Source organism: Mixophyes fleayi, chromosome 1 (assembly GCF_038048845.1).
Source record: "Mixophyes fleayi isolate aMixFle1 chromosome 1, aMixFle1.hap1, whole genome shotgun sequence".
Classification (NCBI taxonomy): Eukaryota; Metazoa; Chordata; class Amphibia; order Anura; family Limnodynastidae; genus Mixophyes; species Mixophyes fleayi.
This window is the reverse complement of record NC_134402.1, coordinates 6,596,201-6,619,953: the sequence shown is the minus strand read 5'-3', so window position 1 is coordinate 6,619,953 and position 23,753 is coordinate 6,596,201. Positions and strand designations below refer to the sequence as shown.

The 23,753-nt window shown below is 42.4% G+C and overlaps 1 protein-coding gene across 1 annotated transcript in view; it reads left to right on the top strand.

Moving 5' to 3' along the window:
• The window catches only part of LOC142110934 (vomeronasal type-2 receptor 26-like), a 111,670-nt gene extending 88,957 nt beyond the window's left edge, over nt 1-22,713 (top strand). Inside the window, exons 3-4 of the mRNA XM_075193787.1 lie at nt 9,935-10,058; nt 21,765-22,713. Coding sequence (XP_075049888.1) covers nt 9,935-10,058; nt 21,765-22,666 — 1,026 coding nt within the window. The 3' untranslated portion in view covers nt 22,667-22,713. The remainder of the gene's footprint in view (nt 1-9,934; nt 10,059-21,764) is intronic.
• The last annotated feature ends 1,040 nt before the right edge of the window (nt 22,714-23,753 follow it).

Genomic DNA, 23,753 nt, shown 5'->3' with positions numbered 1-23,753 from the left:
GGATGGATTTGTTTTTTTTGTATTCGGACACCCCTGCAATAATTGGAATTAAACCAATGTGAGATGGTGCAGTTGGATCCTGGGCAGGTATTAAGGGGGTTAGGGTCAAGGTTGAACCTCCCGTTAACTTTGACAAAAAGAGCCTATTCTGAGCCTGTCACTGGATGGATTTGGATGAAAACTTCACAGACTGGTAACATTGGATCTCTGAAGAGGGGCTTAGGTCCGAAGTCAAACGTCCCACTAGCCAGAACTTTGACCCAGCGAGCCTGTTCTGGGCCTTCTACTGGATGGAATTGTGTTTTTTGTCTGTCCAGTTATGCATTTGGACACCTCTGCACCAATTGGCACGAAACCAGCACAAGGTGGTCCAGTTATTATTATTATTATCATTTATTTGTTAGGCGCCACAAGGTATCTGCAGTGCCGCACACAGTACGAACAGTAGACTAAACAGGACAATGAACAAAAAGTACCAATACTTCAGAATCTCCGGCCAGTCAAATGCAGTAAAGACGGAGCGGAAGAACAGGTATGGAGACAGGAGGGGAGGGGGCCGTGCTCATACAAGCTTACATCCTAAGGGAGGGTAAACAGACCAGGCACAAGAGGAGCCAGTTGAGGCAAGAGGAGAGAAGGGAGGACGAGCAAAAGGGAGGAGATGGGGGTTAAGTAGATGGTTGGTAGGCTTTGAGGAATAGGTGAGTTTTGAGTGCACGTTTGAAGGTGCACAGAGTAGGAGAGAGACGGATAGAACGAGGGAGGTCGGATCCTGACCAGGTTTTAGGAAGTTTCTGGTCCAGATCAGACCTTCTGTTGTTGTACACCTGCCAAAACTTTCACCTGTGGACTCTGGACTGAGCCTTCAACTCGATGGAATTGGAAAAAACTTCCCAGACTGGTAACATTGGATCCCAGAAGACATATTAGGTGGTTGAGGTCATGGTCTGACAGCCGTTGGTGTATGTTGGCCAGAACTTTGACCAAGGGGAGCTTGTTCCTGGCCTTCCACTGGATGGATTTGGTTTGTTTGTCTCTCCGGTTATGCATTCGGACACACCTACACCAGTCATTATGGTAGCCCAGTGGGATTCTGACTAGGTTTTAGGGGGATTTGGGCTCTGGTCAGACATCTCTTTAGTCTATGCTGGGCAGAACTTTTCCCCAAGGAGCTTGTTCTGGGCATTCCACTGGATGGATTTGTAAAACATCTATATAAATAAAAAAAGAAGTTTGTTTCTTTGTTTGTTACAGAATATCTTCAACACCGCTGCACCGTTTGTGATGAAACCAATGTGAGTTGGTCCAATTGGATCCTGGACAGTTTTTAAATGGGGATTTGGAATCCATGTCGAAACTCCCGTCGTTTTTTTGCTGCAGGTATTGTGCACAGGAGTCTTGAAGAGTAGAAGGGAGAATAATAGTTGCTCAAACCAGTTGATGAATAACTGAATTTAAGTTAATTAGGAGCAACTCCCTGTTTTAACCTCTTGCATGCTTTTGTGACTTGGAGGGAGCTTCAAAGCCTTCCAACTTCTAATTTTCACAGTGGGAGGGACTTGCTGGTCAGGAAATAGGAAGGATTGTACTTCAAAAGGGACACTTGCATTTGACCTAGGATTTAAGTACAAGGTGGATAAGCCAGAACCTGTCTCTTAACCCAAGCCATAACAGATAACTTCAAGACTATCCATGAGGTTGTGTCTCTATAAGCAGAATAAACAAAGTTCATCCAAACCATTTAAATAAGCATCTTCCAAAGCAATGGATGGGGAGGAATGGTGGTTATCAGATCCATGCTGGGTCATAATCTTTGATTATTAATATAATAGTTGATGTCACAGGGGATGTTGTGTGAAGTCAGTGGCCTGTTATGTAATATTTTTTCATTTCATTTGTCATGTGATTTTCTGAATTTTTCCATAATTAAATCTTTGAGGTTGGATCAATTTTAGGTTGGTCACAACCTGTTCATCCAAAGTTTTGTGATATTTTTCTTTGCCAGAATTCATACATAACTGTATTTTATTAAATATTTCCTTTAAAGCAGCAATCCAATGAAAGACTGCATTTTAGCATAAATAACTGTGGCTGGCTATAGGATGCAGATTGGCAATTATTCTTTTCCCTTGGTTTGTTTTGTCAGACTGCTATTAATGTAAATAATTCATCTTAATTTTCACACTGTTACATGATTACCATGACAACAACAGTCACATACTACATGATCTCGAGAGCAGAGATTCTTTGGCACACTTCTCTGATTTCTGTTTTCACTTTGACATTGTTCCCTTCCTTCTGCCCCCTCTAACATCACATGACATGCTGAGAGCTGTAATTCTGGTGCAACATTGGTTAGCTCTATAGAGGTATAGAAATAAAATTATGTTCTGCTGGGAGATAGCTAAGTACAATTATTATCAAATGCATGCTTTAAAGGTTTTTAATTTTAACTGGGACAGCATAGAGGCATAGGGGTATATTTACTAAACTGCGAGTTTGAAAAAGTGGAGATGTTGCCTATAGCAACCAATCAGATTCTAGTTATTATTTATTTAGTACACACTACAAAATGACAGATAGAATCTGATTGGTTGCTATAGGCAACATCTACACTGTGCTCACAGTGTCTGTGAAAGGAAAAAAATGCCAAATGTCAGTAATCTCTGTGTCTACGTCTGTAAGGTGTTTTTTACACATATTCAAAGAACGAAGAATGAAGCTGGATCCCAAGTCAGGTGAACGTATAATACTTCATATTGCCAGGAGAGTAAAGGATACAGCCTTTGAGACATTACAAATAAATATCTCATAAAATCCAGAGATGTGGCGTTTCATAAACAGCACCACCGTGCGGGATGATGGAAGAAGAACCACAGAAAAAATGTATAATGCTGGTTATACAGGTAGCAGAAAGTGTGTCTGAAGCTGAGGGTGTTAATGTTGTAATGTCAGTTTCCATCATCACCAATAAAGATTGTCCGATGCGATTAGCATGGTACCACATCACAAAGAGATTTAATGCAAAAGAAAAATATCATAAAGTATAACCGATACATACGGGTGCGCACTGATTCCAGTAACAGCTCATTAATTCTGAAGTCTGTAGTCAAAGAGGCTGTTACTGTACCAGTGGCTAGTTTATATAAATTTTGGTTTGTAAAGAACAGTGATGAATTCACATCGTACACAAAGATAATACTAAGAAAGTTCTTAATTGGTTCAGGGTTTATGATGTTCCAGTAGAACGCTGGTCATCGGTCAGTTCAGTCGATTCTTCGGTAAAGGTGCAGGCAACTCACTTCAACAGCTGCATAAGTGTCTTGCCTCAGGGAACCACCAAAAATATAGTTTAAACTAACCCATTAACAGAGTATTTTTGCGATTTCTGGTGGCAGTGGTGGGAAGAAATCTGTGACAGGATGGACCGCCTGTGCCAGCCTTTCTGTTGTTGCTGGGAACTGGCTGGGCTTACTTTGCCACCGTTCCCTTTCGTTATCTCAATTGCGCCATTTTGCCGCAGTAGGAGGGGCGTACAAAGGCTGCCAACACTGGACTCTTATACTGGCATCCAGAACCGAGTTTCTTCTGGGTAACTGACGCTGCTAGCATATCTTGCTGCTGGTGTAACTAGGCTGGTACCCCTGACCTCTTACTATGGATCAGGGAAGCTGTGGATGGTACCCCCCTGGCCTATCACACTGACCAGGGCTGCATGGGTAGCACGCAGAGCGGTGGTACCAGAATGCTTGGGTCCAAACTTCAGAAACAGCTGGCAAACAGATTAAATTGTGGGTCTAATCTGCAGGTCACAGGAATTCAGCACTATAAAAGATGTTTTCAAGCAGATCTTTGAAGCAAGGTGTTTATTTGCTCTCACCTGGTTAAAGGTACCAGGCGAGCAGGTTAGATAAAATCAGAAGAACAAGTGTTCAATACAAGCCAGTACCTTTTATACAGTTTTAGACAGATGCGATTTTTAGAATCAGGATGGAATGTGTTTACACAAACATGGATTTACTTGCATTGCAATCCTAACAATATTTACACTTATCTGTGAAAATCTTAATTGAACATTCCTGCCTTCAATGTTGGACCCTCACACATCAAAAGATCCAACCAACATAAGTCCCTTCTCAGACAATTCCGAATACACACTTCCACAGAACATCACAAACCCCAAACAACCCACTCCCCCACATCACAATACACAAAAGGTGTCATGGTCGTCTGAATTTATTGATCCGATTCAGGACCCTTGGGCCTAGCTGGAGCAGGACTGAAACAGAAACTAGCAGCCTGGATAATCTTCCTGCTCATGTTCTTGCTGAATGAAAAATATAGCAGGGGAATGAGCAGTCTGGAAATGCTGACAGGAGCACTGCACTTTAGTTATGCAGACAGGAGCACTGCACTTTAGTTATGCAGACAGGAGCACTGCACTTTAGTTATGCAGACAGGAACACTGCACTTTAGTTATGCAGACAGGAACACTGGAACCAGGAGCCAAGAACTATGCTCTGGAGATAAGTGTGTTGTTCTGGCAATGAACAGATCACAGCAGCAGGTTTAAATAGGATGTCCCAAACAACTATTGGCTGATCAGTTCATGTGATCACAGCTTCTGAATCTGGTTGGTTTGGAATGATCACCTGACTGCATCCAAGATGGTCGCACCCATGCAGCAGAAGAAACAGTATGTGTTTGTTTACAAACGGAGATGTGGAGAACGGGAATGCTGCAGATGACCAGAAGGGACCCAGGTAGCCGTGATATGACAGCGGCGGATGAGGTAAGTGCGGCTAAGATCCCGATTTGTGACAAAAGGCTTCCATCCACAAAGGCTCATTGTATCAGATATATACATCAGAACTAAAGCATTTGCTTTAGAAAGGTAAAAACAGAAAAAAAAAAAATTCTACCCTGGTCTCAAAAATAACGATTTCCTTTACCAAAATATACACAATATCAAAAATAAGTGCATGTGCAATTATATAAATAAGCGCCCTGCCATGCGCTATTTCCTTTAAATAAATTTATAACATAAGTTCTTTATCAGTGATCCAGTCACACTCCTAACCCCCTTATCCATGTGGCAACCAGCGTGCCATGTCCAAACGATTTGGCTACTGGTCCGCCGTCTCCTAGGATTACCCGGAGGTTCTGCCTCTTCCTGCCGACAGCCCATCCATATTGCTGTGAGCCTTTCCTTGCTTGTGATTTATGTCAAATTCATCAATTTGAAGTGCAAGGCTCCAGCGCAACAAATGGATTTTTTCCCCTGAGGTGTGTTGCAGCCACTTTAAAGGATTATGATCAGTCACCACAGTAATATGTTGTCCATACAAATAAGGTTGAAGTTTTATCACTGCTCACACAATGGAAAAACATACCCCACCTCTCATTTTTGCAGTTTTCTGCTCAAATAGGCCACAGGGTGCTTCTGCCCATCTGGCCCCACCTGGCTAAGTACTGCTCCCAGTCAATACTGTAACGCTACTGTTTGCACAATAAAGTCCTTGTCATAATTAGTCGACAACAGTACAGGAGCATGAACCAAGGCTTCCTTTAATAAATGAAATGCCAGCTAACAAGCGGGTTTCCAGTCAACTTCTTTGGGGAGTTTATTCTTAGTAAGATCTGTCAGGGGCTTCGCTACAGTACTAAAGTCTGGGACAGAACATCTGTAATCCCCTGCAATCATTAAGAATGCCAGTACATGTAACTGGGTCGAGGGCAGGGGCTAGTCTTGGATTGTCTATACCTCAGCTAGATCTTACCTAACCCTTCCTCCCCCTTCAAAATCACCCAGGTACTGTACCTCTGACATCCCCATCTAGCACTTCTCTGCCCTAACATCATCAGACATTGATGACATCATCAGACATTCCAGGCCAGAAAAAGTTCTGTGTTAGGCGCTTCAGTGTTCAGTCTCTGCCCTGGTGTCCCGCCATAGGGATTTCATGGGAAACTGACATTTGTTGCGGCCGAAAGCCCCGTGGTACCACCAGTTGAACTTGTTCCCAGACTAGTCTATCCCCATTTATCTTCCTAGCTACACGGTACAAAAACCCTTTGCGCCAGGTCACACTCCCCACCTCCCTCGCTGGAAGGCTGCCTTCAGCCTGGCGCCTCATACCTTCCAGTGAGGGATCAGAGAGCTGCGCTGCCCTGAACTCTTCCCTGCAGCCCTCACTATTGTCTAAGTCAGGATACGCTGCAGGGGGGTCTATGTAGTGTTGACTAGGGTCAGACAAAGTGGGGTCAGTGAAAGGGGGTTCATTGTGGTCAGCTTTACTCACTGCTGGAACTGGCATACTACTATGGACAGGAGATTCACTGGGCACCCTCACAAGATCAGGTTGGCACGAGACAACATCCTCTGCATTGCTAAGGGATGTAGTCTTTCCAGAGGCAATGGGCTGGCTGTTTCCTGAAGAGATAGTAGATGTGGTCTTTTCCTCTGGGGTGACTGAAGCTGCTGTACTGGTGATGGCTGTTTTCTAGCAGCTGTGGTCTTTTCCTCTGGGCTGGGCTTTGCGGGTGTAGATCCTGAAGACTGTAGTTTCGCAGCTTGGCTCCGGGTAATGGAGTTGAGAAATGCGGTCACAATTCCAACCCCAAAATCGTTGCCCAAAATCACATAAGTTGGGAGGATATCCATAACTGCCACATCTCGCAACTCCTGGCCATCTCTCCAGTCCAGAAACACTCTTGCAACAGACATTTCCTTCTCCAGTCCATCTGCCATAGTAACTTTGGCAGTGCGATCCTGCAATACTGCAGCAGGATCAATAAGATGGGGACTCACTACAGTGATTGAGGCCCCTGAGTCTCTCACTCCTTCACCCTCCAGGGGTGGACTCCTCCCACTTGGACCAGCTGCAGGTTTCCCCACATGTTTTTGGGGGTCTTTTGAACACACAGGTGACTCTCCACAGAGTCACTTTCAGACACGCCACCTTCCATTGGGCTGGCAGGGGTGCAAACAGTCCCTAATGGCTCACCTTCACCAGTTAAGCAAGTCAGCCGGGCCCCAGGACTCGAATTAGGGGCACGAGTCTGGGGTGCTGTTGCTGTGGAACAGTCCATTCTTAAATGACCGGTTTTCCCGCCGCTGTAGCACTTCCTCACCATCCTGGGCTCCGATGTTCTCTCATCATTTCCAGGGACAGGGCGGGCGGTGGCTAGTGAGTGGCACCCAAAGGGTTAGGTACTTGCTTTTGGGGGTGAGTAGAAGAGGGGTGTCCCCCTGATTGTACAGTTTTTTGGGGTTTGCTGTTAACATGGCGCTTCTCCCAGTGTGGCCTCACTGCCACATACTGATCTGCCAGATGGGCCACTTTTTCCACGGTTGCTAGGCTACGGTCCAATACACACTACTTCTCCTTCGACGCGCAGCGGCGGTGAAGTTGCTCTCTGCAAATTAAGTCCACTAATTCTTCCCAGGACTTGGTGTCAGTTCCATTATTCTATCTTATTGCCAACTACTGCAACTGGATGGCAAATTCTTCAAAGCTGATATGGGTGCTTTTAGCCAAGTCCTGAAACTTCTGCCAGTATGTCTCCGGGGTAATAACATAGCGCTTAAGGAGGGGCCATTTTACCATTTCGTAGTCTGCACAGTACTCTGGAGCCACTCTGCAATAAGCTTCGACTGCACGACCTTGTAGACACTTCACCCACTCCTGTTTGGGCAAGGCACGGAGGCTACAAGACATTTCAAACACATGCAAGTGTCCATCAATATCTCCAACCGTGTCATCAAATTTGGTAAAGTGAAGCGATCCCAATCTGGGCGCAGCAGATGACAGTTCACTGGCTGCTGCAGGAGGTGGTGTCCACTGTTTGCCCCACAACTTGATGATAAGCAACCGCTCCGTCTCAGTTTTTTTGTCTCCCAGGGACTCCAGATCCTGCATTAGTACAGAAAAGTTACCCTCATCACGCTGTTGAACTTGCATCACTGGTTCACTCTGTGAGAGGGGACTGTTGCTGAAAATAAGTGCTGTGTTCTGGGATGTTACTGCAGGTACCTGTAGGTGTGAAGGTAATGTCTCCTCCAGGTCACTGTCAGTTTCCTTATCTGCTGACGTTGTGTAAGAAATTTACAAATTCTTTGTTTGGCATAGTATCTCAAGGTCTCCATTACACTGTACTTCGACATCCTGTGCGTTCTCCTGGCTTCAGTTATTCCTCTCCTGAATAACTCGGCTCTCCTGACTGCTGCACGAAAAGCTGGCCGGGGTTATATTGCAGCTTGCCACCAGAATTCTATGATAGGATGGACCGCCTGTGTTACCCTGTCTGTTGCTGCTGGGAACCGGCTGGGCTTACTTTGCCACCATTCCCTTTCATTATCTCAAATGCGCCCTCTTGCCACAGTAGAAGGGGCTTACAACACTGGACTCCTATACCAGCATCTAGAACCAGGTTTCTTCTGGGTAACTGGCTAACGTATCTTGTTGCTGGTGTACCTGGGCTGGTACTCCTGACCTCTTACTATGGATCAGGGAAGCTGTGTATGGATCCCCCCTAGCCTATCACACTGACCAGGGCTGCATGGGTAGTAGCCAGAGTGGTGGTACCGGAAAGCTTGGGTCCAAACCTCAGAAACAGCCGGCAAATGGATTAGATTTTGGGTCTAATCTACAGGTCATAGGAATACAGCAGAATTGAAGATGTTTTTAAGCAGGTCTTTTATGTTCCTGTTGAAATGTAGACTGGAACCTGCTTGATTGATTAATGTTGATATGTTTCACTGTTTGATTGTTTTGTTTATTAACCCCATGTTTTCTGGATACAGGAAAAAATTTATTTTGATAAAGTGTTATGTTTTACACATGTAACCATGTGCTGTCTCCTCTCTTACATTCTCTCTGTTGGTCCTCTAGTAAAATACTGGTGCAGGGGCGGTGATTAATGACATTAGCATCCTGCTGCTGTATGATCCTATTACCCTAATGTATGACCTTATGACCCAAACTGCATTCTACAACTGTTACAACTGCTGCAGCCTTTAACCCTGTGTGCACCTGCATCACAGCTGTTGTTACTGTTCTCAAATAAACCAATAACGCAGTTAAGTTTAACGCTGTTCGGAATAACATTCCTATCTAGCACTGCTGATACCTTGCAGACACCAAAAGGTTCTGCCAATATCAGTTTATAGCAGTCTGCATCTGGATTTTATTACGACATTGATTGGCGGACAAAAATCACTTTAATGGGTCCTCAACATATAAATATAATCTCAAACTACAGTTTAGTACACTTGTGTTGAAGGATAATCACATTTGTGGGTATACTTTATGCAAGTCAGATTCTTTGCCTGGGTAAAATGTCTAATTGTCCATTTATTAAAAATGCTCTCTATTATATTGTGACAGCACAGTTAAAAGTGCACTGCATTCTTCTGTTCTCTCTGTCAGACACAACTATCAGCGGGAAATTTTTAAAAATGCCTTGATATTTTTCAGCTAAATAGGTTTAAGTGACGCTTTTTAATGTACAGCTAGTCTAGATGTTGCTTTGCAATGTTTTTTTTTCAGGGATAGCATTTGTTGTATCTCTCATATTATTGTTACAGGAAGTAGCTATACTATTGTGTTCTCTGCTTATAATGCACCCTTTATAATGTCACGTTTACTGGAAAATATCTACACAAAATTTCATCAAAATGTATCAGTGCTGTTATAGATTACCCTTTATATAACACCATCCTCAGTAATGCACCAGTTCTCTCCTGTGCTCTAATCTTGAATTATAAAGAAGGATCACGTTATGAAACTGCTACAATAACACGATAATTTGATTTTATTTAAAATAATGTATTTATTAGGCTCGAACAGAGTACACATTTAAATTACAAGTAAAACAATAACATACTTGGAAAGCAGGATTGCAATGACAATTTAATGTTTGTATTTCCTAGGCTCCACAAGGTTTGTGTTCTGCAATCTGTCTTCCGGGAAGCAGACGAGCAATAAGGAAAGGATCTCCCATTTGCTGCTATGACTGTATTCTGTGTTCAGAAGGAGAAATATCTAATACATCTGGTAAATATCTTATATTTTATTGGAAAATGTAAGTTACCTGCCTGCTGCACTGTGTCCATTGTAGAGAGAAGTAAAGAAGATCGATTTATTTAATTTGGCAATTCACAGTTCTGTAATATTCTGTAATATTCAATGTTAAATACATGATCCATTTACCAAAACTACTGAATCTGACAATTAAATGACACTGAACTGAATGAAGCGAATCACCTACGTGTAGATTTCTGTTTAGCTCATGAAATATCACTAGAATATTACAGTGTGATCTACTCAAGTGTAATGTTATGTTATGCGTATGATGCATTTTCCATACCTCTTATATACTTACTGTGTACAGAGTTATCTATCAAAACTATACCCGTGCTCTATAAATGTTTATACATTTTTGCTATATTACATTTTTCCAAATAAGCAAACATATTACTGTGATACAGTGTCAGACATACATTAAAGGTTATTATAGCAAATAACAACAGTAAAGTTACAGGCAAAACAGGAGGAAACCCCCACACTGCCAGGTACATTATACAATAACAAGCAGTGATCGTGTCTGTGGTAACTTGGGAATGGAAATGGTCACTGATGCTTCCTCAACCAATTATTATATACTTCAAGAAAAATCCAATTTGTATCAAATACGCATCAGTTGTATACAGTACAAAGTAATGTGTGTTTGTATTGCTGACATTTCCTGACTAAATGAAATTGCATAAGATAATCAATTTTCAGAAAGTGCTTCTGAAATTGTTTCAAGTGGTGATGATGAGGACATGTATCTTGATGCAGCTCCCCTATAGCAGAGACGTAAATGTAAAATAATCTAACTCATAGATAAAAAGATACACACTAGAATAGATGTAAAATAAACTAAGCTGCAACTGTTACAAACATGTAACTAAAATATTTCTGCAACCAACAACATCAAGGGAATGGATTGTAACTTACTGTCTATAATAGATAATAGAGCATGAATAAGATCTGAATCCTATAAATGCAGTTCAGTGTCCCAATCTAGCAGAGCAAACTCTGCACATAGGAGACCATGGAGCCAGTCTTGAATCTTACCACCCAAATAAGAAAGTTCTCTAAAGAAACAGCAGCAGTGCAGTTCAGCCTGGTCTCCCACTATTATCTTCACTTCTTCCCGAGATTATGATCAGATACCTGGTCACAGCTGTAATGGATGTTATAACCACTCTATTTAGGGTCCAACTGACAGGTCTTTGCTGGTGGTTAGGTAAGATATACTCTGTCTCCATAACAAGCAATAATGGAAGATAATTTCCAGGTATTTTTTCTAATATTATAGGAACCATAACATGGTAGAAATATAGCAAGCAGCATCAGCTTACAAATTTCCCCATATAATATGGATTCATCAGAGGTAATTAGAATAGGAGACGATGGAGTATTTATTTCTGTGACAGCCAATCAGACTACTATTCATCTACCATTTACCCCAGCTATCACAAGAGAACTAGAAGATTGATTAGACTCAATTTTTAACAGTAATATCTTTTTACATTTGAACAAGCTATAGATATTTTGTATATTTTGTAGCTTCCACAAAAATATAAATAGGCAAATCCAGAAATAACAGGGCAGATGTACATTAATTTACCCAATATAAACAGGTACAAAACCATATTAAAAGTGTAAGCCCATAGCAAATTCTAAACATTACTGCATCAACACCAATTGGAGATGTTTTAAGTTTATTTATATTAAGCACTTCATTTAATTCCACGGGCGTCAGTGTTCCCAAAGTATATATCCAAAAGGATTCTCTCATTCATACTTTTTTATGCCTATCATCCCCTGATTTGTTTACATTGAACTGTTTAATTCTGCTAGTGACAGACCAATGTCGTTGCTTTCATGACCTATCATAAAGTGATTTGAAATAGAATGCAAATGGAATGATTATTTAATTACAGTTACATTTCTTCTCTTTCTTATACAGGTTACTATATTTTTACCATTGCCATGTTATGTCACTGCCCTATTTGGAACCAATAAACTTTTTTGCTCTTTCACTTGCAATATTTTGATATGCGACAATTAAAACCTGATTATCCCCTGATTACACCACCTGATCTCTCTTTCAGTGACTTGTCCTTCTCCTGTACACACTGACCTCTCTTTCTCCTCCTTCAAGGTACATTTCTTCCTCCTCTTCCACCCAGCCCACCTTCATGTGACAGTTATCTACAATCCTCTTTCCTTCCCTTATCTTGGGGAACTTTAATACCCTTACAGAGAATATTACTGACCCTGCTGCATTCAAAATGATCTCCCTCTCCTATTTCCTTTATTTCTCTCAATAGACCTTCTCGCCCTCCCACATTGGCCACTCATCATCATCATCATTTATTTATAAAACGCCAACATATTCTGTAGCGATTTTCAATTGGGACAAACAGGGCTGCCAAGAGGAATTCAGGGCCCCGGTACAGAAAATTCATGGGGCCCCCCTTATAGTTGAGTATGCAAAATTTAAGGTAGGTTTGGTCATGCATTTGGGGGCGTGGCAAATGCACCATTGGGGCGTGGCTGACACATCAAAATCACTAGGCTCTCAATTCGCCCGAGTGTCACATATGTCCAAGTACTCTAGCACCACAGTGTAGTATAGAAAAAAATGCAGTGTGTACACAAAGAGTTCAATCTTGGCCTGCATCTTACATTGGGCACAACACTCACCAAAAATTGAGATTGTCCCTACTAGAATCACAACATTTCACATACTGTCCTGCTCTCTCCTACCTGTTCTTCTCACTTTCACCACCTGTGGCTGTATGATTCTTTAGTTGCAGCTTGTCTAGATCCTGGAATGCTGGGGGCCCTATTTGGGAAAAAATAGCTACATTTAGATAATTCCAAACAACCCTGGCGGTAAATCAATACCATCCACGATTAATAATTAGGCCTTCCTCCAGCTCCAATATTACAATAATGTGCCCCTTCATCATCACCATGCCTTATGATCACACTGCACCCTCCATGCTGCTTTTGCCCTTTTCAACTGGTTCCCCTTCATCACTCTGCACTATGCTGCTACCCCCTTTTTCAATCCCACTGTGCCATGCCTCCCCCCCTTTTTAACCCCAATGTGCCATGCTGCCCACCATTTTTTAACCCCACTGTGCCATGCTGACCCCTGTTTTTTAACCCCACTGTGCCATGCTGTCCCTTTTTTTAACCCCTCTGTGCCCTCCTTATTTTTTAAGCCCTCTGTCATGCTGCCCCCCTGTTTTTAACCCCTCTGTGCCCCCCTCATTTTTTAACCCCTCTGTCATGCTGCCACCACCCCATTTTTTAAACCCTCTGTGCCCCTTTCGTTTTTTAATCCCTCTATCATGCTGCCACCCCCCCTGTTTTTTAACCCCTCTGTGCCCCCCCTCATTTTTTAACCCCTCTGTCATGCTGCCTCCCGGTTTTTTAACCCCTCTGTGCCCCCCTCATTTTTTAACCCCTGTCATGCTGCGTCCCCCCCCCCCCCGTTTTCAACCCCCCTGTGCGCCCCCTCGTTTTTTATCCCTTCACTTACCTTTTCTCCTGTCTTCTTTCTTGGTCTTCTCTGCTGCTCTGTGCTCCATTGCTCCAGACTGACTGAATGCTGGGCATGACATTATGATGTCACACCCGGCATTCAGACAGTCTGAATGGAGCACAGAGCAGCAGTGAGGAGGGACACCGGCTCCACGATCACGTAAGTTAGTTCTGTTTTTGTTTTTTAACTACCCTGCTCCCCCTACCAACAACCCAGCCCCCCCACCGCAAAAAAAAATAAAATAAAATAAATCGCTTTGAAAAAAATAAATAAAAAATCGGCAGCGCAAGGGCCCGAGTAGGGCCCCCTGACATGCCTGAGCCCAGGTAATTAGTACCCCCCTCTCTCGGTGGCCCTGGGGAGAAACACAGTAATCAGCAAACTGGGTAAAACAGACAAAGAGATGAGACAGCCCTGCTCTCAGGCTTATAATCTATCGGACAATGGGAGTTGGATACATAGGGATAAATCTACATATTGTATTTCAGTCCAATCTGATTGCAAAGCTAAAATTAAAAAAACAAAAAAGGATTAGTATGCTATATGAACCGGTCACACAGCAATGTTTGTCAGAGGGCTATTGTACTGTTCGGGTTGTTCAATGGGTGGTAATAGGTATGCGTAGACCCGAAATGAAGATGGTGGTGGCTGGGACGGAGGCAGCTGTTGGCGGTACCAAGTAAGAGCGCTGGGGATCGGGTGTGCAGCCCGATCACCCGACGTGTGACAGTACCCCCCTCCTTAAAAGCTGGGCCCAGCGCGCCTACTGCTAGCCTTCATGGGAAACTTCTCATGAAACTTTTCCAAAAATAAAGTTGCGTGAATGTCGGAGGCACGCACCCAGGAGCGTTCCTCAGGGTCAAAGCCCTTCCAGTCCACCAGATATTTTAGGCCACCCTTATAGTACTTGGAGTCCAAGATTTTGATTGAGTTCAAACTCCTCTTTATGATGAATTGTTGGAATAGTGTAGGATGATACAGATGAAAAAAGATTTATAATCAAAGGTTTCAGCAGAGAAACATGGAAAGATTTAGAAATAAGAAGAGAGGCAGGTAACTGCAATTTAAAACAGACAGGATTGATGACCCGGGAAATACTACAAGGACCAACTAACCGCGGAGCCAGTTTCATACCTGGAACCTTGAGACATATATTTTGGGTGGATAGCCACACCCTATCTGCGACTTTAAAGACAGGAAATACCTGTCGTTTCTTATTTGCAAACAGTTTGTAGCGAATGGAGGATTTCTTAAGACAGGACCTTACTTGAGTCCAGATGGAGAGAAAATACCAGAGTAATATATCAGCAGCAGGAACGTGGGAGGGAGGGATGAAAATTTGGGAAGAGAAGAATGATGTACATAGACCACAAATAAGGCTGAAGTAGTGATAGATTCATGAAAAGCATTATATTGGGTGAATTCGGCCCAGGGTAGAAGGTCAACCCAAGGTAGGAGGTCAACCAAGACAACCCAGTTGTATTGGTTGGCCGAAGAAAACATCCTGAGGTCTCTAAATCCTGGTTCGCCCGTTCGGTCTGCCTGTTGGATTGGGGGTGGTATGAAGAGGAAAAATTCAATTTAATTTCCAACAGTTTGCAGAGAGATCGACAGAACTTAGACACGTACTGGATGCCCTGGTCTTAGACTGTATGGGCGGGATAGCCATGCAGACAAAATATCTCCTTAACAAAATGAGATGCCAAAACCGGAGAGTAGGGAAGACCAGACAGTGGGATGAAATGAGCCATTTTAGAAAACTGATCCACTACAACCCATATAGTGGTACATTTCTTGTTGGGTGGAAGGTCTGTAATAAGTCCATACTGATATGGGTCCAAGGTTCCTGTGGAATGAGTAACAGAAGTAACTGGCAGGAGGGAGCCTGGTGGGCAGACTTCTGTTGGGTGCAAATACCACAGGAGAAACAAAATTCTTAACATTGAAGTGTAGGCTTGGCCAACAGTAGCCTCTAGACAACAATTTGATGGTTTTATAGACTCCCATGTGACCGGAAAAATTAGTAGAATGGAAATGACACAGGAGCTTTTTCGGAGACCAGAGGAAAACAAAAGTCTTCCCAGGTGGATGGGTTGGAGATGTGAGCACTGTGGAGGATATGAGACATTTGGGGTCCAGGATGGGACAAAAAGGAGTTTTCTCCAAAAAAATGTCCAAAGAAAATGCACAAGATCAGCCCTCTTGTTATTCTCCCCTGGTTTGAAGGTTATGCAAAGGTAAAAACGGGAAAAGAAGAGTGACCACTGTGCTTGTCTGAGATTCAGATATTGTGCTGATTGGAAATATAGAAGGTTCTTATGGTCAGTAAAAATGATAACTGGGTGTTGAGCACCCTCCAGAAATAACGCCATTCGATAAGAGCTGCCTTGATGGCAAGTAATTCCTTGTTTCCAATGGCATAGTTCTTCTGCGCAGGAAGAAATTTCCTACAGAAAAAACACAAGGATGAAACTGCCCTCAAGGTGACTTCTGCGAAAAGACTGCTCCTTTGCCCACATTAAAGACATCAATCTCCAGGAAGAACGGTAAGGAGGTGTCAGGTTGTCTGAGGACAGGTGCAGACACGAAGGCGTTCTTAAAGAACTCAAAGGCCTCCAAGGCGACTGTAGACCAAGATTCGGGATTAGAACCTTTCCAAGTAAGAGCCATGATAGGAGCCACAATGGTGGAATAATCTTTGATGAAATGCCTTTGATAATTGGCGAACGCAAGGAATAGGCTTGAGGACTAATGGAAGTGGCCACTCCAGAATGCTCTAATGTTATCAGGATCCATTCACAATAAAGATCCAGACACAATGTAACCCTGAAAGGCATTTGATGAAATTCAAAAGAACACTTATCAAGTTTACAAAAAGAGTTGGTTTAGGAGTAACCTGGAATGAACTTCTGCCACATGGAGGCGGTGAAAGGAAATATCTTTGGTGAAGATCAAAATGTCATCGAGGTACACGGCCACACATACATAGAGAAGGACTCTGAATATTTCATTGACAAAACTTTGAAAAACTGCCGGTGCATTGCATAGACTGCACGCATTACAAGGTATTAGTAATGACCATTGCATGTATTAAACGCCGTCTTCCATTCATCTTCTGCTTTTATCCTAATGAATTTATAATGTCCACGAAGATCTAATTTGGGGAAGACATTGGCTCCTTTGATACGGTGAAAGAGCTCCTTAGTGAGAGGAATGGGGTAGCGGTTTTTGATGGTTATGGCATTGAGACCCCCGGTACTCAATACACGGCCTCAAGGAGCCATCTTTCTTCTTCACGAAGAAGAACCCCGCTCCGGCGGGCAAGGAAGAAGGTCTGGTGAAGCCCTGTTGAAGATTTTTTTTTAATGTATTTAGACATGGACCGAGACCCAGGTAAACACAGGGGGAATGCCAGGCCTCTGTAAGGAGTCTTCCATGGCTGAAGTTCAATGGGACAGTCCCATGATAGATGAGGGGGCAAATGCTTTGAACGGGTTTTATCAAAGACGTCCAAGAATGAATGATATTGCTCGGGCAACCAATCGATGGTCGTAATAGAAACATGAACCTCCAGGGGTGAAGTAAAGTAAGTGAAATACAATTCCAAACTGCTCCTGGATCTAAGAGATCAGAGATATAAATGAAACCCTAAGGCCATGGAGAATGCCAGAAAAGGAGCAGATTTTAGGAATTTCAAGAGAGGTAGAGGTTTTAGAGAGCCCTCATCTGACCTCTCGGGAGCAGGTTAGGGCCTGGCATTTCCTAATCTTTGGGACAGACATTCAGCAGATGACCAGGATCCGCGCAGTACAAGCACAATTTATTCTTGAGTCTCCTGTCACGTTCTTCCGGAGTCAGACGAGAACGTCCTATTTGCATGGGCTCATCCTCCAACACTGGATGAAGGTGCACACGATTACATAACAAAATCATAGCATCTAGGGTGGTTGGAAGCTCCTGCAAGGCAAGGGGCGTCTTTAATTTTGTCTCAGAGGCCTTTCCAAAAGGTAGCCACCAAAGCATCAGTATTCCAGTGAAATTCAGATTATAAGATTTGAATGGAATAACGTATTGAACCACAAAACAGGTTCCTTGGCGGAAACGAAGAATACTGGATGCTGCAGTATTTACTTGTCCGGGGTCGTTAAACATTTTACAAAATGCAGCAATGAAGGCAACACGGTCTACCAGGAGTGGATCATCTTGCTCCCAGAGGTGGGAAGCCCAAGCTAAAGCTTGACCCGACAACAAAGAAATTAAATACGCCAGCTTGAATTTCTGAGTTGGGAATTTTTGTGGTTGCAACTCGAACTGTATGAAGCATTGGCTCAGGAAACCACGACAAGATTTGGGATTCTCATCAAACTTGGAAGGAGCTGGAATATGTAGGGTAGAGGTAGAAGCTGATGCTGCCACTAGCGCAGGAGGATTCTCAGCCGGTGAAGCTAGAAACGCTTGCAAAGTGTCAATGCAAGCCGCAAGCGTCTGAAAACACTGTAGGAGTTGATGTTGGACTGTCTTGTTGTTAAACTCAGTTAAGCAAATGCTGAAGCATGTCTTTGGCTGATGATTCCCCAGTCGGATCCGACATGGCCTGTTCTTGCTGTCACGGTTGGGTAATGGATTCTTTGATTTGCCTAGATTAGCACTATTTAAGTAAAATACAGTCTAACGGGAAGGCGGTTTTCACCAGGGCCCGCAGCAAGGCGGTTTGGTCTTTGCTGTGTCTGTCCTGCAGGTCACAGCCCCTACTAAGAATATCAGGCGCAATCTTTAGGAGAATGTGCAAGGATGGTTTGCAATGGCGGACAACACGATGTGATTAGAAATAAAGGTAGCAGTTTACCACTGGAGGAATGGCAATGAAATACTCTGTAGAGCGTCATTTCTGCGGACAACAGGTTACCAATAGAATGGCGGCAAGTACACTGTGAAGTATGAACTCCACGGAATGCAGGTTACCACTTGAATGGTGGCAAAATGCTCTCTATAGTGTCAGCTTTGCGAACAGTAGGTTACCACTGGAAAGGCGGCAAGTCCACTGTGGAAAGCCAGCTCTGCAATCAGCAGGTTACCACTGGAATGGCGATGAACTCTGTAGAATGTCAGCTCTGTGGCCAACAGGTAGAAATGGAATGTAGTCCACCAGAAGGGAGAAAACACAGCAGGAGAAAATGGAGCCAAGTCTAGCACCTCAGAGGTAACTAAAACAACAGGTACCAAACATCTGAAGGAGGTGCCTTTTAAATTTGGAGCCAAAATACATCATCCAATAGGAAGAGAGCAGAGGGAATAAATAGATTGGGTCAATGAAGATGGTGGCGGCCGGGATTGAAGGAGTTGCCGGCGGTACCAGTTAAGAGTGCCGGGGATCACCTGACAATAGATGAGAAATTGGAAGTATGTTTGTTTTGCAGTGTCCAGAGCATTTTGATAGGAGTGATATACAGAAGTATATGTGAAGCCATCGTTAGAGGTACAACATTTACACCAGTGATGTTCTGCTTTATGGGAAAGTTTTTGAAGATTTTGTGTTACTTTAGAGAAGCTGACATTGGAGTCGACATGTAGTATGAAGAGTCACTGAAGTTAATTTGAAACTTGATCAAAGGCTGTTGATCTGGACTTTTTCACCTCTGTACAGTCTCTGATTTAACAATTCACCGTTCCCTATCTTTGACCACCATCTCCAATCTTTTAAAATTTCCCCACCCTTCTCATCTTCCCCATCCCCTAAAGTTACTCTCACCAGGTGTAACCTGGACATCATTGATTCTACCAAGATTACCTCCTTTTTTGTCTTATCCCCTCCCCCACTCACCATCCTCTTACCACTGAACTTCACTCTGTCGGCCAGACTGTCAATACCTATGTCAGTACCCTCCTCAATATTGGCACTCCAAACTTACCCACTCTCTTTATAAATACTCCTGTGTCTCCACTCCTCTCTCTCTCTTGATGCCTGCTCTTACCTTGCCCACCTCCTCAACCTATTTCTCCCTTCTGGTGCCTTCCCCTCCTCCTTTAAACATGCTCTTTTCTCAACTTTCTCAAAATACATCACTTGAGCCTTTCTCCTTCGAAAATGACCACCCTATATTCCTCCTCCATTTTGCATCCAAACTTCTTGAATTGGATATGTACAACCATCTCACCTCCTTTCTCTCATCTCATCATCTCACTCCCTTCTTGACCCACTCCAATCAAAATTTCACTCCCTCCACTCTACCAAAAATTCCATCACTACCTTCTCCTTGCTAAGTGTAAGGGAGAACTCTTATACTTCTTGACCTCTCTGTTGCCTTTGATACTGTTTACTACTCCATCCTTTTGCAAACACTCCAATCGATATTTCCCTGTAATGCAGTCCTCTCCTGATTTTCTTCTTACCTCACCAACTGTTCCCTATCAATCTCTACACATGACTCCACCTACCCCACTCTTTCTTTAACTGTTGAAATTCACCAAAGTTCCATTATTGGCTCTCAGCTCTTCTCCCTCTACATCTCCTCCCTTGACGAACTTATCAGCTCATTTGACATCCACTACCACTTACATGATGATGACAGCCAAATCTATCTTTCATCCCCTAACCTCCCAATTTCCTTATGTATTAAGTTTCCTGCTGGCTCTCGGCCATCTCATCTGGGACGTCCCAGAGCTTTCTTAAACTCATATGTCCAAGACTGTAACATTTGTCCTCACTCTACCCCCCTCCAAGGCTTCCATACCCCCCCTCTTACCGTTGATAACACTAACCTCTTTTCTTCCCTACCTAGATGTAATCCTCTCCTTCAAATCTCACATATAGTCCCTTTCCAAATCCTAACACCGCCACCCCTGGAATATATCCAAGAATCAAACCTTTGTCACCATAGATTCCATCAAAACTCTTTTTCACTCTTTTGTAATCTCTCACCTTGATCAATGTAACGTCTTTCTTGTGTTACTCTCTAAAATGTGCAACTCACTCCCACACAAATCACACTATCCACTAGTATCCAAGACTTTAAGCACACCTTTAAAACTCATCTTTTCATCAAAGCCTGCCACGTCTCATCTTAACTTATCCCCTGCTGCCCTCTCACACTTACTCACCCACTCTTTATCACCCATTTTGTGTCTGCCCCTTCTATCTAGATTGTAAGCGATCATGATCAGGGCCCTCTTACCTTGTGTTTTTCTCGCTTCCCTATCATAGCAATTGTTGCACCTATGTTAATCACTTCCTGCCTTGTCTTATTCATCATCTCTTGCCCTGATTGTTGCACCCATGGTTGCTTTATACTAGTATGATAACTGCTCAGTCTCTATGTACTATAAAACTTATTTCTGTTTGCTCATCATGTAATTGCTAATTGTTGTGCCCTATTATGTCACTCATTGCTGTAGTGCTGTAGTGGCTTGAGTTTTGTACTCATGCATTCATAAATATGGTCACAGTGTACATATATATTCAGTTTTAACTAAGACTAAAAGTTTAATAGTTTTTTTTGTTTGAGGTTTCCATGGTAGCGTTATTATAGCAGTATAGAACCCTTAGCATTAGGAGAAATACAGAATCATCACCATTTATTTGAGTAGTGCCACTAAATCTGCAGCACTGTACAGAGAACTCACTCACATCAGTCCCTGCCACATTGGGGCTTACAGTCTAAATTTCTTAACACACACACATACACATACACACACAGAGACAGACAGACAAACAAACACACTAGGGTCAATTTGTTAGCAGCCAATTAACCTACCAGTATGTTTTTGGAGTGTGGGAGGAAACCGGAGCACCTGGAGGAAACCCACGCAAACACAAGGAGAACATACAAACTCCTTACAGATAAGGTCATGGTTGGGAATTGAACTAATGACCCCAGTGCTAACCACTATGGCACCGTGCTGCCCCAGAATAAAGATGTCTTGGTGTTTGTAGTTTTCCAGAGAAGCAAATTTAGATGCAATAAGAAACTTACATTTAGGATCCCTCTTTTAGTGTCTGTGGAGCTGTGTTCCTATGTGCATGTGCTGGCTGTATTTAGCTTTTTCCTTCCACTTCAGGGGTGGGAGGCACTTGCAAATTGATAATAGAAATAAATGAGACAACGTGGGAGTATTATGTTTTAACATAACACATTTTTGCTTTATTCCTTTTTTAGATAGTGAAAGCTGCAAGAAATGTCCTGATGATGAATGGCCCAATGAGAAGAAAGCCGCATGTGTCCCCAGGATAACAGAATTTCTATCATACAAGACGGACACAATTGCTATAGTTTTTTCTGCAATATCTGTGCTATTTTTTATCTTGACTGTCTATATAATCAGAATATTTGTTTCATTTCGGGACACTCCCATAGTAAAAGCCAATAATAGAAACCTTAGTTTCATTCTTCTCATCTCCCTCCAGCTGAGTTTACTCTGTGTCTATCTGTTCATCGGTCGTCCAGTGGATATCACCTGCATGTTACGGCAAATTTCATTTGGAATAATTTTCACTGTTGCTTTATCTTCAGTCCTGGCCAAGACAATCATGGTTTACATCGCTTTCAAAGCCACCAGACCTGGAAGCTATTGGAGAAAATGGCTGGGTATTAAACTGCCAAATTCTGTTGTGTTGATCTGTTCATCTGTTCAAGTTCTCATCAGTGCTATTTGGTTGTCAGTTTCTCCTCCTTTTCAAGAGTTTGACTCTTACCCTGGGATGATCATCATTCAGTGTAATGAGGGTTCTGTCCTTGCCTTTTATTTCATGTTAGGTTACATGGGGTTTCTGGCAGCTGTGAGTTTTGGTCTAGCTTTTATGGTAAGAACATTACCTGACATCTTTAATGAAGCCAAATACATCACGTTCAGCATGTTGGTGTTCTGCAGTGTTTGGGTCTGTGCCATACCTGCCTATCTGAGCAGTAAGGGGAAGCACATGGTCACTGTAGAGATATTTGCTATATTGGCTTCTGGTATTGGAATATTGAGCTGTATATTTTTTCCTAAATGCTACAATATTCTACTGAGACCTGAAATGAACAGTAAAAGACATTTGTTAGAGAAACATTATTCATAAAATTATTTGTTTCTTTGCAATGGAAAGTAATGTATTGTTCTATTGTGTTGTGGTGCAAATCAATTATTGTTTTAAGAAATATATAATTTAAAGAAACAATTAACGTTAGTGTTTTCTATATGCATGCTATTAAAATAAAATTTTAAATGAAGTTTAAAATGTAATAATGTGTCCTAAGTATTCAATAAGGGTTATACCTGATGAATATTTCTTGTGATCTCACAACAAATGTTCCACAGATGAAGTATTTTACAGTGAGTCTACCAAAAAGGAAAAACACCAAGGGGTATATTTACTAAACTGCGGGTTTTAAAAAGTGGAGATGTTGCCTATAGCACCCAATCAGATTCAGTCTGTCATTTTGTAGAATGTATTAAATAAATGATAACTACAATCTGATTGGTTGCTATAGGCAACATCTCCACTTTTTCAAATCCGCAGTTTAGTAAATATACCCCTAAGAATCATATGCTGAAATAATTGCTCCTATAATGTAATGAAGGTCTCACTCCATGGAGAAGAGAACTGCACAAGTTACAGATAAAAGAAGCAGCTGCCACTATTGTCCTCTCCCTCCCTCCAGAAAAACCACAAAAACCTAACCAGAATACAGCGCTATATCAAGATTGCTAAATTATATATTGATAGAAACACATTAAAATATCCTGTTTGGCAGAATTCAAAGAATCAATTAATTTCCTTGTTTGAACCCTTCACTGTTTAGGAAAAGTTGGACTCTTTCTCAGAATAAACCTCAAATGTGCTCAGAATGAGTCCTACACCTCCTTGGCAGGAGTTCCAATGGGTAAAACACATGAAAGGCCCTTAAAGTTAGTAACTGCTGGTGGGAGCCAGGAAAGAGTGAGGCTTGATGACATCTTCACTCCTGGCATATTCTCTGGTAATCATGTGGGATTTACAGCAGAAATCATTAAGTATTAATAAATGCAGGGATCCCTTCATTTGAAAGAGAAAAGTCCCCTCTTTCAAATGATATGTCCCCTTACTAGTTATTCTTTATGAACAAGTTTTGATTCTCATGGGATCAATCTATTGTATGAATTCTTTCTCTCTCTCTCTCTCTCTG